General features: G+C 39.8%; 1 protein-coding gene across 3 annotated transcripts; it reads left to right on the forward strand.

Annotated features, from left to right (window-relative positions):
- The first annotated feature begins 266 nt into the window (after nt 1-266).
- CASP8AP2 (caspase 8 associated protein 2) lies at nt 267-22,336 on the forward strand. Of its 3 annotated transcripts, none has more exons than XR_014582467.1 (9): nt 267-517; nt 1,353-1,433; nt 3,266-3,366; nt 4,531-4,605; nt 5,762-5,877; nt 8,226-10,747; nt 13,209-16,167; nt 16,672-16,958; nt 17,839-17,938. XR_014582467.1 is itself a non-coding variant. In XM_083831501.1 (9 exons), exons 1-9 carry the CDS (start codon nt 478-480, stop codon nt 19,372-19,374), a joined length of 6,051 nt encoding a protein of 2,016 aa, XP_083687627.1. In that variant the 5' UTR covers nt 268-477; the 3' UTR covers nt 19,375-22,336. The 3 variants fall into 3 exon arrangements, 1 of the variants encoding a protein (XP_083687627.1); XR_014582468.1 differs by having other exon boundaries at nt 16,672-16,955; XM_083831501.1 differs by lacking the exon at nt 16,672-16,958 and adding an exon at nt 19,318-22,336 and having other exon boundaries at nt 268-517.
- The last annotated feature ends 9 nt before the right edge of the window (nt 22,337-22,345 follow it).

The raw sequence follows: 22,345 nt of genomic DNA on the forward strand, positions 1-22,345 counted from the left end.
CGCGCCGAACTACGCCTCCCGGCATGCGCCGCGCCGCGCCGCTGCCCGCTGCCGGGCGAGACGTGCGGCGCGTTGCACGCCGGGAGATGTAGGCTCTCCCCCCCCACCCCAGTGCTAGGTCCCGAGGAGGGGAAGGGGGCGGGGCGCTCCCCGCTTTGGCGCCAAGCGCTCGGTGCCGGGGGCGGGCCGCGCTGACGTCGGCCGCCGCCGTTGGCTGCCCCCTTCCCCCCCCCCGCCCCGCACCTCAGCGCCCGGCCTGCGGAGCGGCGGCGGCGGCGGAGCGCTGGGAGCGGGCGGGCCGCGGGCAGCGCCCCCCCCGCCCCTGGTCCCCCCCGGTCCCCCCCGGTTCCCTCCGCGCCCTGCCGGCCCCCGGGCGCCGGTGTCGCCCCCGGACGGAGCCGAGGGGGCTGGGCTGGGGGCTGCTGAGGCGGCTGCGGCGCCTCCGTCCCCATGGGGAGGCCGTAGGGAGGCCGCGCCATGGCGGCGGGGCAGGACGGGCCGGGGAGCCGCTGCGACGGTAAGGTCAACAGCCCGCTCACCTCTGCTTCGTCGTGCGTAGTTTAACCCCCATTATCCCCCAGCGAGGCGTATACCTAGCCGCGTTAAGAGCTTTGTTCCTTTATTTCTTACTTTTAAGAGGAATTCACCAACGCCTGACCTAGCACAGGCAGCCAGGGTGCTCTGACAGCGTTTCCAGCTCAGCAGCTCACCCACATTTGACTCACCTGACGCGTTTGTGAGATTCCCCACCTCAGAAAGTCTGGGGGTGTCGGTGCTTTTCGTAACGGCAACGGTGTTTGCTGCCGAGATCCAGATACGGGAGATGAGAGTGGCACAGAGGCCTCGGGAAAAAAGACAGGAAGGCAGGCTGAGGAAATTTGCATTGAAACCATTTTGCAGAACCAGTTAACGTGTGAATAGCTGGCAAACTGAAGGGAATTTTCTGAGTTGTGGTACGGACTGTTACAATGCCTTCTGTTACTTCGTGAGAAATAGTTCTTTTAACAGTACTTGGTTTATGATAGCAGTTCTTCATCTGTGCTTCTGAGTGATACAGCTTCTGAGTTCAATGTGTTCTACAAATAAGTTTCAAATTCAGACCAAGTTGGCTTTGCCAGTTTGTAATTCTAAATTTTACCTGTATTTAAAGCCATATAACTTGCTTCATGTACAGTTCTGGTAAGATGTAGGAGTTGATCTTTGCTCCTTGGCGACTAAAGAACTTTTTCTCCATAGCAACTACTACTAGCACTCTTCTGTAGTACCCTAGGATCATACCTGTAATTATGAGAAAGTTAGAGTTTATTAAATGTTTACTTTGGTACATTGTGGTTTTCTTTTTTTTTCTTTAGCTGAAGCTTCCCCCTTCAAGGAAGGTGATGAGAGCTCAGTGGATATTTACGATGGCTTGGACAATGGCTTGACGGTTCCTGGTAGGTTGAACATATCTCACTAACTGGCTCGAAGAATTGCAGTCTCTGTGCTTTCTAGGCTGGTTTCAAGCAAGGCGACAGTTAGCATCAAGTTTATATTTAGCTGGGCTGACATATGCTTCAGTGTTTTACTTGTTTAAGTTGAAGACATATATATTATACTCTGTATAAATACAGCTGGGAATTCTTAAATATTTTAGCTAAATGAATTATAGGATAGTTTTCATGTGATGCTGGCTATTTTAAGAGACCTGGGGCATATAGAAGGGCGCAGAGAAACCTCAGCTCTGTGCCTCGCTACAAGACACATTACTTTGGAAAATGCACCTTCCTTTTGTGTTTTTTAAATAGTTTCAGGACCAGAGCCAACAGTCACTGATCACTAAATCACCAATGAGAGCTCCAAAACATATCACTATGTGATACAGTACATTCAGTAGGTCCTTTGGACCTTTTGCTACATTCTCAGTAATTTCACATGCTAATGTAAGTTATTTTCCTCTTTTATGTGTCACCATAATTTCATTTAAGGTAAGAAAGAAATGGGCCCATAATGTGTTCTTTTTTAGGAGTCTTAAAGTCCAGTTTAATTAAACGCGATTTCTGGTGTTTCTCTGCTGACCTTATTCTGCGAATGCCTTGAATTTTTATGGAAGGACTGTACTGCATCCTGTAGCCGTAAGGCATCTGTACATCATTTTCCATTTTGTATTTGTTAGCACATTTAAGATGTATAAGTCCATATTTCAGGTACTGAAATACGTTGGTGTGTAAAAGTAAAAGATGCAGGGAGGAGTAAGGTAACAAAATGCAGACATTTCCCACGTTACAAATTATTTGATATAGTTTAATTCTGAGGGATTTTTTTTTTTAATTTAAAAAGAAGATTGGTGAGATTTTTGCTGTGACAGATGTTATTTGCACGTCTTCTTGCACTGCATTAATACTTTTTGCATTACAGTATCATCCAAAGATTGAAGCACAGGTTTGATAGCTTACTTCGTTTATTTGACTGTAAATTCATCCGTGTTTCAGAGGTGTTGTAAATCAGGTCCTGTCAGTAATGTGTATTAGGTGAGCAGAGCACACAGGCTCACTGAGGAAAGAGCACTGTTAACCTAAGTAATTGGGGTGTATTTTTTTTTTCATGTCTTTGGAACTAAAGCAAGGGAGTTTACATTTGTGAGGGACTGTGAAGCAGCGTAGAACATTTATTCAACAGAAGAAGCATGCGATTCAACTCCACACCAACTCTACAGTAGTTCTTTTCCTTCTTTCCTCCTCCCATTTTATTCTGAACAAGTAATCTGGGTTTGTGAATTTGTAGGTCACTGGCAACTGAGTTTTCTTTTTCTCAGAAATGTTTTTCAACTGCAAATATTTCAAAGACAAGTCTGGCCAAAAGCTGAATGAATTGTAAGAAGTACATATTTATTCTAGCTTTCTGCTACCGTGTGGCTCTAGAATTGTGGAACCTTGCATCACTGCTTAGGTGTAGCCCTTCATGCTTTGTAAATTAGGTAGCTTTACTGCGAGGTAGCTCTACTTTGACTCACAACAACTTATCAGTCAGTCACAAAATGCACCCATCTTTGTTGTTAGGTATTCTGTAATTCTGTAATTTTTCTAACGTGGTGCTTTCAGTTGAACTTTAATTTCCATCATTACTTTTTATGTTGATGTAAATTGGATCACATAATTCCAATAAAACTAATGCAAATGTTGAAATTCAGGATGGAAATTTCTTTAGATTAGGTCATGTCTTCTCCTTGGTGACACAGTGCAGTCTAGCTGGGAAAATTCCTTTGTGTAATTTATTTTTCTTTCTACAGACAACTCTGCTCCAAATTCTACACCAGTTGGAAACAGTTTAAACTTGTTTGATGAGATCTTAATTGAAGAAGGAACTGCAAAGGAAGCATCTTACAATGAGGTGTGTATTAATGTGACAAATAATTTTAGTGTTTCTGTTTTTTTCCCAATTTTTGTTTGTAACTTGCAAAAATGTTTGTCAGTATGCTTGCGTTATCGGGAAAATAGGCAAACCACTTTTAAGTAAAGGAATAAAACCAAGAGTTGGTTCATAATCTGTTGTCAGCAAGTTTATCAGAATCAGTAAATCTTTCGCTCTGTCTGTGGCGTGGTCTGTTCTCATTTAGCATCCTTTTGCATGCAAGTTGTATCAGTTATGTTACGGAGAAATTTACCAGGATTTCTTTCTAGGTAAATGTTTGTTCAACCTTCTGACACAAGGCTGGTCTTGATGTGTCACCCAAGAAATTTTAACAGACTAATGCAAATAGGGCATGAATCGAACTCGTGTGTACTCAGGACCGAAGACAACTATGCAGTAGATAACTGCTTCTAGCAAATCAGCACAACGTTTGCTCATGCAGCATCACGTGTCGTGGTCAATAAGACACATTTTAACTATAAACTCAAGATTCAGAGTAAAAGGGAAAAGCGTCCACAGATATACACTAGAGGAGAAGCAGGAGCGAAACATCCAGTAAGCTGCTAAATGATGAAAATGTCACTTCAGAAGTTTGAAAACAATTGACTGTCAAAAACGGCAAATAAGGAAGTTGTCCATTTTTGTGTGAAAGCTTTATAGACATCTAATTTTAAAGAAGGGCTCACACTAAGTGCTTTTTATTTAATTTCGTGATCTCGACGAGAACATGTCATTTGCAGTCTGTTTTTTAGTTAACTTTCTGTCATGTTTTTCCTATTTCCTATTTTGTATTATATAAAATCTGACAAACACGTTCCCATCTGTAGGGCTCTGAGAGCTCCTGCTTCCCAATTATCTTGTCTTTAATTTCACAATACTTTGGCTTCCTGTTACTCTCTAGTCTGACTGTTGGGCAAGCACACATAGGTTCCCTCTTATCTGAATGTCTGTGGCATTTTAGTGAATTTTATGCCCGTTGGAGTGTATTGAAGCTTTTTGTTTTAATATGGCTTTGGAGATGTATTTTTGGAAAAACAGAGCTTCGTAATATTAATTGCTGTGTTAACAAACTAAATCTGGGGGAGGCACTTTTTTATGTGATTAAGTCCACTTCTGTACTGTGAATTCTTCTCTCTTTGACAGTTGCAGGCAGAGTATGGAAAATGTCAACAGCAAATTAAAGAGTTGATGAAGAAATTCAAGGAAATACAGGCACAGGTACTGTAGTTCAAAGGGCAATATTGTCAAGATTTATGTAAAACAAACTGAGTATTGGTTAGAGAGAGGGAGTTAATTTCATATTCTCTCCAGAATGAATCCATTACATGGATGGATTGTAAAACACCTCTGTAGGTGTCGGGAGAGTTGTTAGGATATCGTGTGACAAAATCACCAGGTAACTTCACTTGTTTTACTGAGTTGCGTGCAGTAAGACTTGGAATGCTTAAAAAATTATCTTTTATCTCTTTGATTAAAAATTAAGTATGTTAAATAACTGTTTATCAGAAAAATCCATGGTTTTCTGGTTCATAGAAAACTGTCTGTAATGCAGTAGGAGGCAGGTTGCAAGGAACCTGAGCTGTCATTAGAACTGGAAGAGGATGTCTGTATTCAGCAGAGTGCCATTTTGATAAGGCTGAACTTATCTTCAGCTTGAGCTAGTGCCCCCGTGCTGTGCCATCCCATCTAATCCCATCCCATATAATTCGATTACCTTGGGCAATTCTGCTGCGTGCTCTACCGTGTATTACAGATAAGTCCCAAACATTCTATGCTTTGAAATAGGAAGCAGTTTCTGCTCTATGACACTTCTGTATTGTTTCCTGCAAAATTTGTCTGCTTCTCTGAGCAGGCTCTGCTGAGGACAGTTATTAAAAGAAGGGCTGTCTCTAGGATTGACAGACAGGCTTCTGGAACAAAGCGTCTAGAAATGTGAGAATGATAGAGCACCCGAAGTTGTGTTTGATACCTTCCCTCAATCTCTTGAAAGCTGTTAAAAGCTGCATCTGTCATTTGATGCAGTGACCATGAAAGCAACAAAATGAGTAAAAGAATGAAGCAAAAGGGAGGATTGTAGGTTTTTAGCTCTGTTTTTTTTTCTAAGTGACTACCTGGAACATAAACAGGAGCAGAAATATGAGTGATGTTTAAAAAGTAATAATAATTTAAAAAATACTTTGAATCTTAATAATTCTGACTTCTCCAAAACATTTCTCTTGTTCTCCTGTCACTGTAGATATGATAGGACTTTTTCTAACAATTGTTTTTTACTGTTTTGTTACATATTTGGATTCCTCAGCTAATTCTTATTTTCTCTCTCTTTCCTTCTCTCCCTACCCCTCTCACTTTCTTTTTGTATTTATTTAAAAAACAGAACATCATTCTACAGAATGAAAACCAAGCTCTTAAAAAGAATATTTCAGCACTTATCAAAACAGCAAGAGTGGAAATTAACCGTAAGGATGAAGAAATCAGTAATCTCCATCAAAGGTACAGCTAGACAGCGGAACTTCAAACACTGTCTGATCACCTTTATATACTTTCTTACAAACTTTGTGTGTATTCTAAGTAAAATCATTACCTAGTAAATAACTGAGTAGTTTTGCAATAGTGTATCTGAGAAAATAGGTGTGTATTTTTTTTTTTTTTTTTTGCTTGGTGGGGTCTTTGGTTTCTAATTGAGAAAACAAGGAGGAATACAAAGGGTGACTGTTTGCCTGACGGTCACTTCTTTTTTTGTTTGATTTGTTTAATCACTCATTCCTGTTGGGTTATCTAACAACCTTGCATGTTTCAAAGTGGATATTTTGCAAGGTTCAGCTTTGGAACTGCTCTATTTTATAGTCATAGAGAGATGAATTCCATGAAACGTTTCAAATAGTCATTGAACATAAATAAGGAGACTATATAATGTTTTCAAGGCAAGATGTGAAAATCCTCTCTCCAGTGGTGGAGGACAGCAGCTAGAGGATTTTTTTTTTTTTTTTTTTTTTGCCATTTCTGTGTACTACTAATCTTACTGTAAGGAAGCTTTGGGAATATTTAAGTATGCAGTAATTGAGTGTAAGGATTTTAGACTGATTGAAACCAAAGTAATAGTCCACGATTTAGGACGCTAGCTTATTGCAAGGTCACCTGCTTGTCGCTTGTGTGATGTCAGCCACATCATCGGTTTGTTTGTGTTTCAGTTTGACCATTTGGCACTTTCTTGCACCAAAAGATGTAATGAAGAAGAAGGTTCATTTGCTATTATCCTGCTAGAAGCTGTATGTGTATTAACTATGCCATTTTTTTTCCAAATCAAAAAAATGAGAAGTTACCAGATTGAAGCCAAGAGGTTTTACCTTGTGTCGTTCTTTCAGTTGATTGGTTGTGATACAGTAACTGTCACTTTCACACCTTGAGCATAGTATTTGGTGTTCCAAATTACATTTTTTGAAGTATATTCTTGTTTTGCATACTCAACTGTCATTAAAGATTTTTCAGACTCCGTTGCAGTACCTTCTGACAGTGGTGAAAATTTTTGAATGAGGTATTTGACCTAGCTATTTTGGAGGCATCTGTCGTGGAAAATCATGAGGAAAGTGGCACTTGGAGGTCTTAGACATACGCCTTGCCTGTTGGATGGTCTGTAATAAATTAGCTCACCTTCAGCAGCCTGTCTGTGAAGGCTGCTTCAAAGATTATATCTTTCAGGGAAATTGTTAGTGTTTATCTCAAAAAATATTCTATACAATTGCATTCACCACTCATGAATACAAATTTAATGGCAAAATCTTGACAGTACAGTTCAAAATTAACCAAAAGTATAGGAAAGGGCTTTGGATTACAACAGCTGCAGTATTCAATGTGAAGCTCAATTCTCATCACACAATTGCACAATTTTGGAATATAGCCAGTTGCATAAGCTGATTATTACATATTTAAATTTACTGTTTCATTCCAAAAGGAGTGTGCAGTTTTAAAAGGCAAAACCAATCCTGTTATGTATTGGAGGTAAAGAACTGATTTCTTACAATTGGACACTGCTATTTTATGCTTAAATTAAAAGGTGGTTTGCTGCCATCATTTTTTAGTATCACTTCTACTTCTGTTTGCTTCTGCATGGATTAGACACAATCTGTGATTCTTTTGAGAATAGTGGAAGGTGTTTAAGAAAGTCACCATTGCCTTTAATCATGTCCTTGTTATGAAGTAGCTTGTTGAACATGGCAGGAATGTCTCATTTTTTGTTCTGGTGAGGTAACTTTACTGAGTGCTTGCAGTAACGAGTAAGAGTTCAGGCTATACAGACTACGTGTGCCTTTGTAATTTTCTATTTTTATTTTTTTCTTATGATGACCTTGCAGCAGTAGCACCTGGCCTTGATGAGGCTTGATTATTGTAGTTTACTACTTGCTTTCTGTAGCTTGTGGCAAGTTTCAACCTCAGTAGTTTGTTTTCTCGGTGGGTAGAGTAAGCACAGTTGTGTGCCTGTTCTTTTGGCTGCCAGTGTGCACAGTAGTAAACTATTGAATTGCTCTTTTTTTTTTTTTTTAAATCACCAATACTGCAAACCATGGGTATGTAAAGAACAACTTTTTCCTAGCAAAAGACTCTCTTTCTTGCTGGATAACGAAATACTAATTTAAATTACTAAAAGTGTTAATTAGGCCCAATTATATTATTTTACTGTGTGTTAGTGGAAATTATTTAACTTCTTTTATCCCGTGTTTTCTTCAACTTGGAGCTGAAAGAAAGGATGACAAGTTTGTAGAGAGATATTGTAACTTGGTTTCAGTTATTTTAAAATAAATTTCAAAACTAATATGAGGTATGTTTTGTCCTTATATAAACAGGCTATCGGAATTTCCCAATCATCGAAGTAGCTTCACCAGAGCGTATCTTCCTGGGTCAACTAATGGACGGTGTTCAGAGATGTGTAAAACTAAAGAATCCAAATTCAGACCTTCTGACTTAGGTGACAGTGTAAAGGTGGAACACAGAGTGAAAAATGACTGTTCAAAGGATATACACCACAGTTACTCATCTCATAATGGGGACAATGGGAAGTCTAGCTCCGAAAAAAGAAACACTCCATACGTACTGAGATACCCTCCTGAAGAGCTCTGCAATGATGGTGCTCGATTATGTCTACCGAACCATGACCACAGTTGCAACAAGGATAACAGAAAGGAGAAAAAAGAAATGAAAAGTGATGAACAATACAGTAGGGGAAATGTCACCAAATATAAAAGAGAAGTACATCAGAGCACTGGTAACAGTGGTAATTGTAACAGTGTTGATAGTGAAGAGGGGAATTCAGATCCTCATCAAAAGCTGAAGACCCTTTCCGAGAAGGTTAGTAAAAATGAGTTGCAACAAAAAAGTCAGAGCATAAAACTCAAAAGCAGCCCGGCTTTAGAAAGAAGAGTAGAAAGGGGCGTTTCTTCTTGGGAGAAACAAGCTACTGGTAAAGACAGATGTCTATCAAGAGAATTGTACGCAGATGAGAGATCACCAAATGTGATTAAAAAAGACGTTAAAACACATGATAAAGATGAAAAAACCTCTGGCCAAAAAATTAAACCAAATGAAAAGCTACAGGAGCAGCCAAGAAGGTCTGGTAGAGGGAGCAGTCCACACTCCAAGAATGAACATTCAAAGACTCTTCATGAATCACGTAAATGTCGCGTGGAAGAGTCTAGAAAAGGAAGAGACATTGACTGCAAGAGAGACAGGGGAGCAAATGATCACAGCTTTCGAGAAGGGAGGTCCTCACCTTCTAATTCCAGCAGCAGAGAGCATAAACACGCACGCTTCAAGGAAAACAGTAGTAGATACGAATGGGAAACAGCACATTCCAAATCAGAGAAGCACCGAACCGAAGAAAAAAGGAAAAGAGAGAGGGACAATCAGGATGAAAATAGACATTCTAGAAATGAGAGAAAAGTTACAAAAGAGATTTCTCACCAGTATGCAAAGGAATTCAAGAAGGGTACAGACATTGCAAAAAGTGAACGAAACAAGTCCTCTAAGTCAGAAGAAACACCAAGAGTAGCAGATGGTTTAAAAGACCATAAATTTTCCAAAACTAAAGATCACACTGTGACGAAAAGCAAGGACTTAAAACTTAGCTTTATGGAAAAGCTGAATTTAACTCTCTCTCCTGCAAAAAAACAATGCCTTTCTCCACCTGATGGACTTAAAACACCTTCCCAAAAGGCTGCAGATGAGGGAACTGCAGAGCTCACTCTGCAGGCAGAAATGGTAGACTCTGCCCACCCTGTTAACTGTGCTCCCGCAGAGCAGGCTAATTTAACACTACAAGTTCAGGACAGTGCAGCTGAAATCGGCGTGGAACCAGCACTGCCTGCTTCTGTCAGTTCTGAAAATGAAGCCTTGAAAGGAGCAGCAGCAGACCCAGCACAGCCTGAAGCACTGCCAGCAGTGACAACTAGTGAAGCGAGCTCAGAAACCTTACCAGAACCGGTAGCGAGCCAGGTAGAGTCCCCGGCCTTGCCAGGAGCAGCAGAGGTGTTGGTTCCGGATGAGATGCTGGCTGAAACCTTGTCAGCAGCAGCAGAGCCTTGTGGTCCGGTTGAATCAGAAGCCTCAGCAGTGGCCGTGATGGATCTGGATCACCCTGAAGCTTCCTCCCTGGAGGTGGCAGGGAGCGTGGCACAATGTGAAAACTTGCCTGTGACAGCGGGGGTGAGGCAGGACGATAACGTGCCAGCAGCAGAAGTGGCACGGTCCGAACCGCACAGTGAAAGTATGGGAACCCTTCCTGAGTCAGCAACAGAGAAAGAAGAGGAAGATAAAACATGGCTAGCTGCTGCCACAGAAAACTCAGCAGACCACCATGGCTCTCAAAACCTTGGCTTAGGGGACTTGGAAGCCAAAAGTTCTGGTGACTTGGAGTCCTGTGAGGCTGCGGGTGACATCAATGAAACAAAACCAGACTCTTTAATGGAAGTAGCGAAGGATGGTGATCAGTTGGCTGCAGAAAATCTGGAGCCTCCTGTTGAGGAAAAGACTGTTTGTGGAACGAGCATGAGTACATCTCAGTCACCTGACAGAACTGCAGTAACTGATCCAGATGCACCACTGCTCGACCAGAATCCCTGCGGTCTGGAGCCAGACTTCACTGAAATCAGTACAACAACTTCTCTTATGGGCGAGGTGTACCCTAGAACTAAAGAGAGAGAAACCAACCCGGTACCTGTTGATGATGACAGTTCAATACTGAGCATCGATCTCAATCACTTGAGGTACATCCCGAAAGCGATCAGCCCGCTGAACAGCCCGATGCGCCCTCTGGCAAAAGCACTTAGGATGGAAAGTCCCTGCAAAGGTCTTGGGAAGAGTTATAACAAAGGTATTTGTATACATGTGTTCTGATTTGTTCTAGGCATAAAGCCTTAAAAGAGGCATTCACGGAAAGGAGAAATTACTTCCTTTTAACCGCTTTCTCAGTACAGATTGCTTCTTTAGCTGTTCAAGTCATAATGGTCCTTTTGTTTATATGGAACCGTTTAATGCTACAGTCAGGGTTGTAGCCAATGGAACTGTAGGGCAAGCAAAATTGGAGTTACTGCTTAACGCTGAACGGTTGCAATAAGAGTTGATTTACAAACTTCTCAAAAATCATATATGTATGCTTCTTAATTGCGGTTACTTCTGACTGTATCTCATTAGGTATTGCTCTGAAATTTTAGAGGTGAAAGTTAATTAGGATCGTATTCATTCAAGTATTTATTTGTGTGAAAACTGGAAAGATTACCTGAGACCGTCAGCTTAGAGAACTCTACATTTGAGTGAATTTCACTGTGAGTTTTAAGGTATATTTTATAACTGTGAGGCAGTCAGGGGCAAAACAGTAGAACAAATCAGAGAACACTAGGATACACCATTAATCAAGTAAGAGCTGACTCCTAAACAAGATGTCAAAGAGATAAAATATGGTGGCAGCACAAAAAGGAAGATAAAATGCTGAACTCAACATTTAAATATTTTCCGTGTGTGATTCTTAAAGCTTCCTGTAATGCTCTGCAACTAATAAAAAGTTTTCTTGGAAGTTTTGACTTCCTAGTAGAAGAGGAATGGGAGAGTGACCTTGAAACCCTTTTTCTTATGTTTCAGGTTATAACCTTTGTTTTGCTGTGATTTGCTTTGGGTTAGTCTCAAATTCTCTCTCTTGTACTTCAGAAAGCTACTCTATCAAGCGTGAGTTGCTTTAGCGGTTTGTTTCACTCATGCAGTGGTTTGTATCCTTTGAACTGTCTGGGGTGACATGGGAGCAGGGTAGTTGAACATCACATCGAAGTATTTTTCTCATATTGTGCTGTTTCCCTGGGTTGCTTATTAGAGGAGCCAATCCTGTCCAGAACTTGTTACCATATCACAGCGCAGTGGTTTCGTCTGTGAAGTTAGATGCCTCATTTCCTTTGTGATCTAACTAGTAATATGCCCGTCAAATGTTCTGCATCTGCTAAATTGATGGGAGGTTGTGGCTTCTCTTGGGCTTGAAATTCAGCACTCCCATCTCTCCCTTGTGCAGGAAGGGGGGACGTATCAATAGTGCATTTTGACCACTTTCATTTTGTGCTCTAGTTTGTCAAAGCATCACATTGATTAGTTTGAGGTGTCGATCCTTGTGAGACTGGAATGGAGGCAGTAAAGAAGTACATTTTTGCTCCCGTAGAATCCGTGTAAACGTTTTCAAATACTGCTTGAAAGCGTTAATCACAAGTTCATTTTTTTATGGGGAGAAATTTAGATAGGATCATTTGTAAGATGAAATGTTTGTTAGAGGTCGTTAAGCAGTCTAATCTATGTGAGATTGAACATGGGAGTTTTATTAACTAGAGTGTCCAACAAGCCTATAATTAGCTGCAAAACTCATTAATCAATACATAGGCATTTCAGTGGATTTTTTGTACACTGGCAATTAGCTTGTCTTTTCTTCTTTTGTAACATCCTGCTTTGTAGCTAACTGTAAGTGCTTAGTTTTCTTAAAAAAAGTGTTTGTTTTGAATTTAAAATAATTATTAAATATGTATTTAATGATCTCAAAAATATAAAACAATAAACTTTCAGATGGGACATAAACTTAATAGGAAGGCATTCTACATTTGGCAGAACTTTCAGCCTTTCCTTTCATGTATCTCATTCATTATTTCTGTCATTCAGGAACCTGAACTTGAGGCTTTCTCCAAATTTAAGCAAACTTTTTTTTTTCTTCATATCCTGCTTTGCTTCTTTGTGGTTCCGGTAATCTTAAATGCATCAAAAACTGAGACAGGAGTTTATCATGTGTACAGCGCCTACTATAATGGGCCTCTCTTTTTGTTTAGTAAGTTAGTGTATTGGAAGACTTGAAGGGTTAAGTAGATCCTTTTTGTCAGTGGGGGAAAAGTTAGCTGAATGCTGACACTAATAGGGTATTCATACTGCTCATTTTGTTTTCATTGTGAAACTATTTAAAGAAAACCAAGTATTGTATGCAAATGTTAATCCGTAATGATGTCAACGTTAATTCAGCTTGTGCAGTGTTCATAAAAGTTGTTAAAGTGAGTGGAAAGAAGTTCAAAACTGATGGAAGCTTACAGATTTTTCTCTTTTCAATGCATATGTTTGTAAGATAGATCGTGCGTCTCTGGTGAAATGTCCAGTCCTTATTTGCCCTTTGAAGCTCAAACTCCCTGAGTTGTCAGTGGCAATTTCAATCTAACCATTCTGAACAGAGTCACTTTACAGAATAGGATCCTGTTTTTCTCAAAATACCTATTTATAATTGCATTCTTTATGGTGACTGGCAAACTGTTTTCTTTTTCTAGATTTAATTCCTGATGGTGCAGTCGTCGTCTGCCCCTCAAAGAACTTGTCAAAGGAGGTAAATAAAGAAAATCAAAAGCCAGTTAGCATGTCTGATGAACACCTAGAGATGGAGTCCCAGCTGAGTATCTCTTCAGATGAAATAGAAGAAGGAGAAATCATAAGTAGTGATGAAGATGAAGAAAAAACTAAACCAGAAAGAAGCTCTGAAAATCCAAAAATTCCAAGACCAAAAACTTCTCCTGAAACACGGAATTTGACCAGCAGTCCGCAGAATCAAAAGAACAAAACCGTGTGCTGCAGCGAAGATAATGGAAAATTTGTTGCTGTGAAAGTAAGTACAAAGAAGAATGGAGAGAGGCATAAAAACCAGGCTTTCAGATCCTCAAAGGATATGAAGAAAAATAAAACGGTGAGCATCACTTGTCTTGAAAAAATAGTTCAAGTTATAGTTGAACCTTCAAGTGTACAAGAAATCATGCAGATGCTAAGAGCTATACGAAAACAGATGAGGAAAAATTATATGAAGTTCAAGGTGCACTTCCCAGTTCAGCATTTTCACAGAATTATTGAATCTGCTATCATAAATTTTACGTCACTAATAAAATACCTGAACTTTTCCAAAATGTCTACGTTAGGTGAGACGTTAAAATTGAATATATGTGATATTATAGAGTCAAAACTTAAGCAAGTTAAAAAGAATGCAATAGTGGACCGTCTTTTTGAACAACAAGTATCAGATATGAAAAAACAGTTATGGAAATTTGTAGACGAACAGCTTGACTACTTATTTGACAAGATAAAGAGAATCATTGTAAAACAATGTGACATGGTAAAGGTGGGAAATGAGAGTGAGGAAGGGAAGCATGAAAGAACAGGAAAACAAAACCACAAAATTGGCCACAAAAATGATGTACAAAGATCTAGAAAAAAGTCTCTGAAAGCCAGATCTCAAAAACCTGAAGAATATATCCTTTCGAAGCACATTGCGGATTATCAGCGAGCTAAGGGTCACCATGAGAAGAATAAAACAGATGCACCAAAAACCGCCTTTACAAAATGTCTCAACTCCATTGATAACACAAGGAATTCCCTAACCAAAGTGCAGCCCTCTAAAGAGAATAATCTGCAAGGCACTGTCACTCCCTTGAAGGGTGCAAAACATGAAAAAGACGGATTCCAGCTATCCAGAGATGCTAACAAGTCTGATCTTAGTTACGAGCTGCTCACGGAACAGCAAGCATCCAGTCTTACGTTTAATCTTGTAAGCGATGCTCAGATGGGCGAAATTTTCAAAAGCTTGCTGCAAGGTTCTGATCTCTTGGAAAAAAATGTCGGTAGCAACGCTGACAGACACGAGTGGGAATTCAGGACACCAGAAAAACAGTTTTCAGATAGTCATAAGTGCAGAAGTAATGCTGCTGAGCTAGTGCAAGAGGCTGCTCCGAAGGAGGTTCCTGTGGAATCTCGATCGGTGGAGGATGTCAGCTGGCCTGTTGTTTCACCCATGAGAGCTCCCTCTTTAACAACGAGGCTTCAGATGTCTGTCGATCCGGATGTACTGGACGAAAGCTGCATGTTTGAGGTTCCTACAGGCGCGACTTCGTGCAAAGAAGATGAATGCAGTTTACAAAAGAACAAATCGCTCGTTTCTTCTATCCTCCTCGAAGATCTGGCTGTTTCCTTGACGATTCCATCACCTTTGAAATCAGATGCCCACCTTAGCTTCCTAAAGCCTGAGAGTAGTTCTGGCTCAACTCCCGAGGGTGTCCTCAGCGCACATTACAGCGAAGATGCGCTTCTTGAAGAGGAGGATGCCACGGAACAAGACATTCACTTGGCTTTAGAATCCGATAACTCGAGCAGTAGGTCAAGTTGTTCTTCATCGTGGACCAGCCGTCCGATTGTTCCTGGCTTTCAGTGTCGCCCCAGCCTACCGATGCAAGCAGTAATCATGGAGAAATCCAACGATCATTTTATCGTGAAGATAAGGCGTGCGGTGCCGTCTGTCGCAGCAGCATCTGATCAGGTGGCTTCAGTGAAGGAGGCACGGGCATCCTCAGCCAAGAATGACAAGGAAGTGAGAAGTGGTGAAAAAGAAAGGGGCAGGCAGAGTGCCGTAGCTGCCACCATGCTGGAAACTGTCAAACCCAATCTGATTAAGGCGGATCAGGTGCCTTATGCTGGCACTGGGCAAGAGCAAAATCCTGCCTTGCCTCAGCCTCTAAAGGAGTCTCGCAGTAGCACAGGAAAGGAAGGAACTCCTGTCTTGCTTGGGCCCTGTAGAAAACCTTCAAACACAGATAACTGCAGTGTTGAAAGCTCAAATGAAGGCTCTGAGCAATCTCAGACACACAAATTGAAAGTATCTGAAAGCTTAAATGAAACAGGTGTTAAATCCCAAGCTTTGTTTCCCGTTGGATGCGGTGCAGGGTCCTGCATAGACTTAACAGACGATGCCGTTAAAGAAACTTCATGTTTCGTAGTGGAATCTGCTGCAGATAACAGGAGTCAGCAAGCTCCTACAGGAAACTCGGAGATCTGTGATAGAAAAGAAGAACTGGAAGAGTGCTCTGATGGATTCATAGACTTAACAGAAGAGCTTTCCAATGAGACTGTAGCAGGCGAATGTAATCTTGAAGAAAAACCCACTTTAAATACTGATGTGGGTTCCCAAATAAGCATAGATGACAAAAATAATAAAAAACGTAAAAAGGAGGCTGTCAAAGAGAATTCCAACTCGAAAAGGCAACGAAAAGAAACAGAAGTGGGTGAAGAGAGCGAGGGAAGTGACACGAAATCTGAAGAGATAAATTTGGGACACAAACAATGTTACACTAAGAATAATGAGTTGCAGCAAAACAAAGACTCTTCTCCTTTGGCTTCGTGTGCGTCATCGCCTAGTCTGTATGCCAAAAACATCATTAAAAAAAAGGGAGAAGTAGTAGTTTCCTGGACAAGGTAATAATTTCCTATTTGATCTGTTTCTTCTTTTCTTTTGTATTTTTAAGCTATGTAATACACTGGAAAGTGGGAAAAAGAGGATATTGAGCTGATAGCTGAAGTTATTCAGCAGCTCTGTATCCTTCTTCAAATAGCAGTGTAGGAGTTTGTGCAGGATGGCTTTGTGAAAATGATTTCTTTCCTTAGAGTACTATTGAAAAGTACCAAAGTCTGTTTCACCCTTGTTTCCAGTGGAAAACAAACTTAAGAAATGAACTTACTTCATGTATCAGCTTTTGGAAGAGAACTTTTTTCATTATTTCTTGGGTAGGTTAAATCAGATGTGCCATAAAAAGAGTAAGACTTCCATACGTTGTAACTAATTCCTTCACTTACCCAAATCTACCAAAGCATGGGTATTTTTTACTTTTGTTTTTAAAGGTTATATGCTCAAGTAACAAGACCTCTACTGTATTGTACCGTCTGTAATTTTTGGCTCTCCTGCCCCAAAATTGCACTTAGCCTCTGCAGGGGTGGAAGTCTTTGATGTTCCTGCAAGGCCTGGGAGCATTGGTGACTGGACAAAGGGCAGTGGCCGAAGATTTCCCCCACTGAGAGAAGGCACGAGAGCCAACAGTTCACTGCTTTGGGGTCTCCGCTGCTCCATCTGCAGAAGTGTGCTCCATTCGTGGAGTGTCAACCATTCAGCCCAGATATTGTGTGGAAACACACGCTGTATATACAGCATATATAGAGGCTCCTGAAAGATCCAGGACAGACATTTTTCTGAAGTAAACATCAGACAGGTAGTAAGTTTCGAGGTAGCATTTTTAAATAAAATCCTTCAGGAAAAAAAGACTATAAAAGCTAATATGATTTTTAACGTGCAAACCAGTGAGAGAGGATGATACTGTTAAAATTTCCCTTGTGGATATAACTGTTTTCTCTGTCTCGGTCTTTGTACATCTTTGAACTATGCTATTTAAATAGACAATTTTTTAGGCTAATATTATGGTTTTCTGTGAAATGGAGGAAGTTAAATAGATTTTATTGAATACAGTATATTCCAACCAAAGATACGTGGTAGCTACTGTATAACGATAGTGTCTGTATACATTTTACAAATACCTAAACTGATTAACAAGGCCAACAGCAAATCAGTGGCACAGTTATGAATAGACTCCTAGTCCTGTTTTCTCATTTGTACTGGGGATACACTCTGTGTGTTTGTTGTATTAAGCCACTTACGGAAGGCAGACATCTCTCTGTTTAGTCTCTGAACTTTTGTGGGCCTTTGGTGAAAGGTGCTGCCTAGCCACGCAAACTGAGACGAGTCTGCTTCAGACTACTGGCCCCTGTTGAATTCGGGAGTTCCTTACAACTGAACTTTAAGTTTCTGCTTTAGAAGCATAAAAGTCTTTTAAATGATGTTGGTTTGGGGCTAACTCCTTTAATATTCCTGTCAGGAAGGGCAGGATTATCTCACTGCCACTTGCTTGTTTATACTGACTCCGTTGTTCTGTGCCAGTAGAGGGGGGAGTCCTCCATCAGTTCATTGCTGCTATTCGAATTCATGTTCTGTAGTTCGGAAGCGTTCAGAATTTTATATATTCATGTAGGTTGTTTTTTTGTTGTTTGTGCACATGTGCAAATCTGTCTTAAAACTTTAAAAATCCATTTTTGCTGTAGAAATGACGACCGAGAAATTTTACTGGAATGTCAGAGAAAAGGGCCATCAAGTAAAACCTTTGTTTCCTTAGCCACTAGGCTGAACAAAAGCCCCAATCAGGTAGGTATTACCATTCTTATTCTTGATAACAACTGCATTGATATTTTTGTGATTGCAGTTGAACAAAGACCTTTGGAGATCTTTGTTAATTTGGAGCTGTTTTTCCCTCATGCCTTTTTTTGGGGAGTTCTTGAAAAATCAATCTCTGATTCTCCCAGATGTTGCTTTTTAAAAATACACATTAACAGAGTATTACGGTCCTGGGATTCATCAGTATCTGTTTGATTGGTACCTTGATACTGCTGCATTCAGTGATAGGCTAGGGGCAAAAGGACTCTGGTGCTGAATCAGCACTAAGATAAAGAAATGTAATTTGGAGAAACCAATAGCCTTGACATGCATTTAATAAATCAGAAAATAATTAGAGCTATAAAAAATACTAGGATTTTACGAAAAGGACATTTTTCATTAAAATGTTTCCTTTTTCCTTTTTAATGAAGAAACTTCAAAGGACACATTCAATGTAGACTGTTTCCAGAGGTTTGCATGTAACTTTGTACTTGTCTTGGATTGCTATCTTAATTTCTGTCCTCCAACTCTAAAAAGGGAGATACCCCCCCTTTGAGTAAGTTAGGAAATCCTGCATGCTTGGGTTTTGGCTTTGAGGATGTTGTGTTACATGCTTACAGAGTCTTTGGGGGATTTAGAAGTTGTTGAGGTGGATGGTTGGCATATATAAAACAGTGGTATCTGTCTATTCATGCCATTCTTTCCACCCACCTCTTTAGTGAATGGCAGCCATTCTATAGCAGCATGCATACTGCATTAAGAAATGCTAGCTTATAACCAAATGAGATCGCTATATAGGTTGTGTTGGAGGAACAAAGGAAAATGTTGGACTCTCATCTGCAGACCAGTTTTGTAAAATTCCTGGGAGGCAAGTTGCAGCACCATGAGCTGTAAATACCTGAAACAACAGTTCTACAAGAGGGTAGCAAATAGCCAATAAGGTGTGCTTTTTGTGTAGCACAAAATAAGGCTTTGGTTTTGTTTGTTTTTTGTTTGTTTGTTTTTTTTCATTTGAATCATAAGTGAGTAAGCAAAATTCAAGTCCAATTGATTTGAAGCCTTTGTCTTTTGCCTTTCAAACCCTCTCACTGGTAGGAAAGAAACGTGTTAAACCACTAGCGGCCTCTGGGATGAACCTGGAGGCTATTTCAGATGTCAAAGGTGCATGCAGGAAGACTTCCTCAATCCTTTGTAGTACAAATCCAGTTAATGTGGTTGTGGTGCTCTTAAAATTCTCCCCTTAAAACTTAATGGAAGCAAACAAGAAGCGCAAAATAATGGTCCTTTTTAAAACCTTACACTGTTAGATCGGTTTGTCTTAGTATGGAAATCCAGGGCCTTACTAATGTACCTTTTTTGTCCTCCACTAGGTTTCAGAAAGATTCAAGCAGTTAATGAAGCTGTTCAAGAAATCCAAGTGCAAGTAAACTTGCCATCCAACTGCTTTGTGGTTACAGGTTTAGCTGTTACCGGCAATGATGGACAATAACCACTGCATTCGTGTGGTAGGATTGGCGGGAGGTATCCAAGTCAGAGTACTAAGTTTGGTAAATCTGATGCACTGTTAATTATTACCTCCCTGTCCGTGTTTCCTCTGAAGTGTTTTATCAGAGCAACAGAGTAATGCAGAGGAAACATCAGGAACAAACTGCTGAGAAAGAATGCGCACGTACCAGTGGAGCAGTATCACTTCAAGGGACTGACATCTGTTGGTTCAGTGTATTCTGTGAGCAAGGGTGAGCGTGCAGTCAAGTGGAAATGGTAGCTCTTGCTTATCTTGGCAGAAGTACTGTATATGGTGATATCAGAACATGATTTTAGAAAGTTAAGAGTTCTTTGGAATCCAGTTGGTAAGTAATCCTGGGGACTAATAGATAGGCTGTGGTCATGTTGAAGCACAAAAAGTGGTACTTTAAGAAGTTAGGCCTTTTTCTTTTAAAACAAGTCGAGGCACTGATTCCAATAATTCAGTAATTCCAGAAGCTGCTTTTCTAGTAATCAGATTCTGTTGGTAAGGAATAGGTCGTTCTTTACTGTTCCGTCAGTTGGGCATTAGTGGGTTTCGAGGAGAGTATCTAGCAAAGTGTAGGGTTCGTCTTCAACTTTAAACAAGTTCTGTAAGCCACTTCCTAATGTCTCCTGTTCAACAGAAAGAGATGAATGAATTTCTCTTTGAGGGTACCCATCTGTCTCCATTGACAATGGAGGAAGTCTAGACAGTTGGCTTAGATTAGACTCCTAACATTTAGGTTTCCGAAGTCAAATAGAATGAGACCCAGCTGCTGTGAGACGATGAAGCCAGTCATTAATGCAGTGACCAGTTCTTCAGTTTCTTTTAAATTGTGCAATAGACTGATGAGTGTTCATTTATCAAGAACCATCTTGAAGTTTAAAAGACTTCGCAGTTCTGCTGATATTCAGAAAGACTTAGCATTGAATTTTGTATAGCAGATTATTTTTTTTTCTTTCAGAAAAAAAAAATAAAGGATTTTTTTTCTTTTTTTTTGATCTGGAAAAGGCTGATTTATCTTCTCCAAACTACATCTGGGAAAGGTGCTTAAGTTAAGCTAATTTAGGTTCATAGGTCTTCTGCATAATGAACATTTTGTTCTGTTTCAAAAAAAAAAAGTTTTTTATTTTTATTACTATTAATTTAGAAACAGACTTTTACAGTTTTACAAAAAGTTACTTTATAGTAATTAATCGGGAGAAAAACTTTTCTGTAAAAACAAGCAATTTCAAAAGCTTGACAATTTGACATGTTTTGACAGCGGTTGTATCTATCATTACAAATTGTTTGGAAATTCATGGTACTTTTTGGTTTTAAAGGACTCTTATAAAGGCTTCCAGTTTCACCAGTACATACTAAAAGTGTGTGTGTGTATATCTATATGCACACACACACACATCATATACATATTGCTGGTTTATCCCAAATTTCTAAAAAGCTTTCTTTTTCCACCCCTCTAGGGTTGCACAGGTCATGCTTTCATTATGGATTCAGTGATGTTTGAGGTTTTAGTCGGTACTGAGGATCAGAACTGCTGTAGTCTTTATTCAGTCAGAGCAGCTGCTGAGACTAGCCCACTTAAACGCACTGCCTCTGAACTGGGATTAAATTATTTTTTCCAGAACCCAATGAACACTCCTTCAGTTTCAGCATAATGATTTTTGGCTCCCTTCCCGAGACGTAGTAACTAACGGGACCGACTTTTCACTCTAATAAACCATCAGATAATTCATTAGTGATGTTGCCACTGACACCTCTGGAATACTGTAAACATGACCGGTGGAACCAACTGTCGTGCTGCCAGACAGTGTATAGTCTCATTTTAGGCAGTGCTTTGGAAACTGTTAAAAGGAATCACTTGAGTAAGTTATAATGCCTGTTCTGGCGGTCTTCCATCATATATACTTGCTTCTATAACGTTTGCTTTTGATGATCGGATGAGCTACGTAGGCAAGGCCTAGCGATATCGTTGGGGATTTCTGTAGCTATCCATGCTTGTTCTTTACAAACGTTTGTGACAATTGTTTACTTACTCGAGATTTAGATCTAACCAAATCTGTTCTCAGAATAGTCGGCTTGCAGAGCAGCATTTATGTTTGAGGAAAAATCAGACTCTAGTAAGAGTATTTCTTAATCATATCCTTATAGATCAAAAAGTGCACAATATCGAAGGCACTGAGGGAAGTAGCCTCACTACTTAAGTGCTTCCTCTCTGTCTCAGAAAAGCAGACAGTATTTTATTATGAAATTGTTTATTCCTTGTCTGTGTTTATTTACTTTCTTATCTGTACAGGTTGGAGGGTATGGGACTGTTTTGGTTCTGACCTGGATTCCTATTTTGTAAATTGTGACACTTTTTTTTAATGTTCTGTCTATTGTAAGTATTTGTACAGGTTCCTACATGGTCATGTAAAATATCTAATGTGTGTATATATATATATAAAAATATATGTATAAATATAGAGCTTTGTTTAGCCAAAGATGATTTTTTTAACTATATAAAACTCCAGGTTTATTTTGTATAAACTAAATAGTTTGCTTACTGTAAGAGTAATGCAAAAAATAAATCTGTAAAATCCACACAGTTATGTTCTTGTTGAACAAAAGTTGGCTTGGAGTGCTTTTGTACCATTGTTTGTAATTTATTTCTTCAGTAAGAGTTTTGGTACATATATGCAAAAAGTACTGTATGTAAATCTACAGTCTTATTTGTGAAACCTCAGGTAAATGAAAACATTTTCCAGAACTGTTTTCTAATGGCTTGACAACTACAAATGCTGTGAAGCAGCATTAAAATTGACTTCTGTTGGACTGTATGAATTAGTAGCTCTGTTGATGTTCTGGCCAATAAACATGGAAGCAATCAGCTGCTGCTCTGATACAATTAC

Source organism: Anser anser (genome assembly GCF_964211835.1).
Source record: "Anser anser genome assembly, chromosome: 3".
NCBI lineage: Eukaryota > Metazoa > Chordata > Aves > Anseriformes > Anatidae > Anser > Anser anser.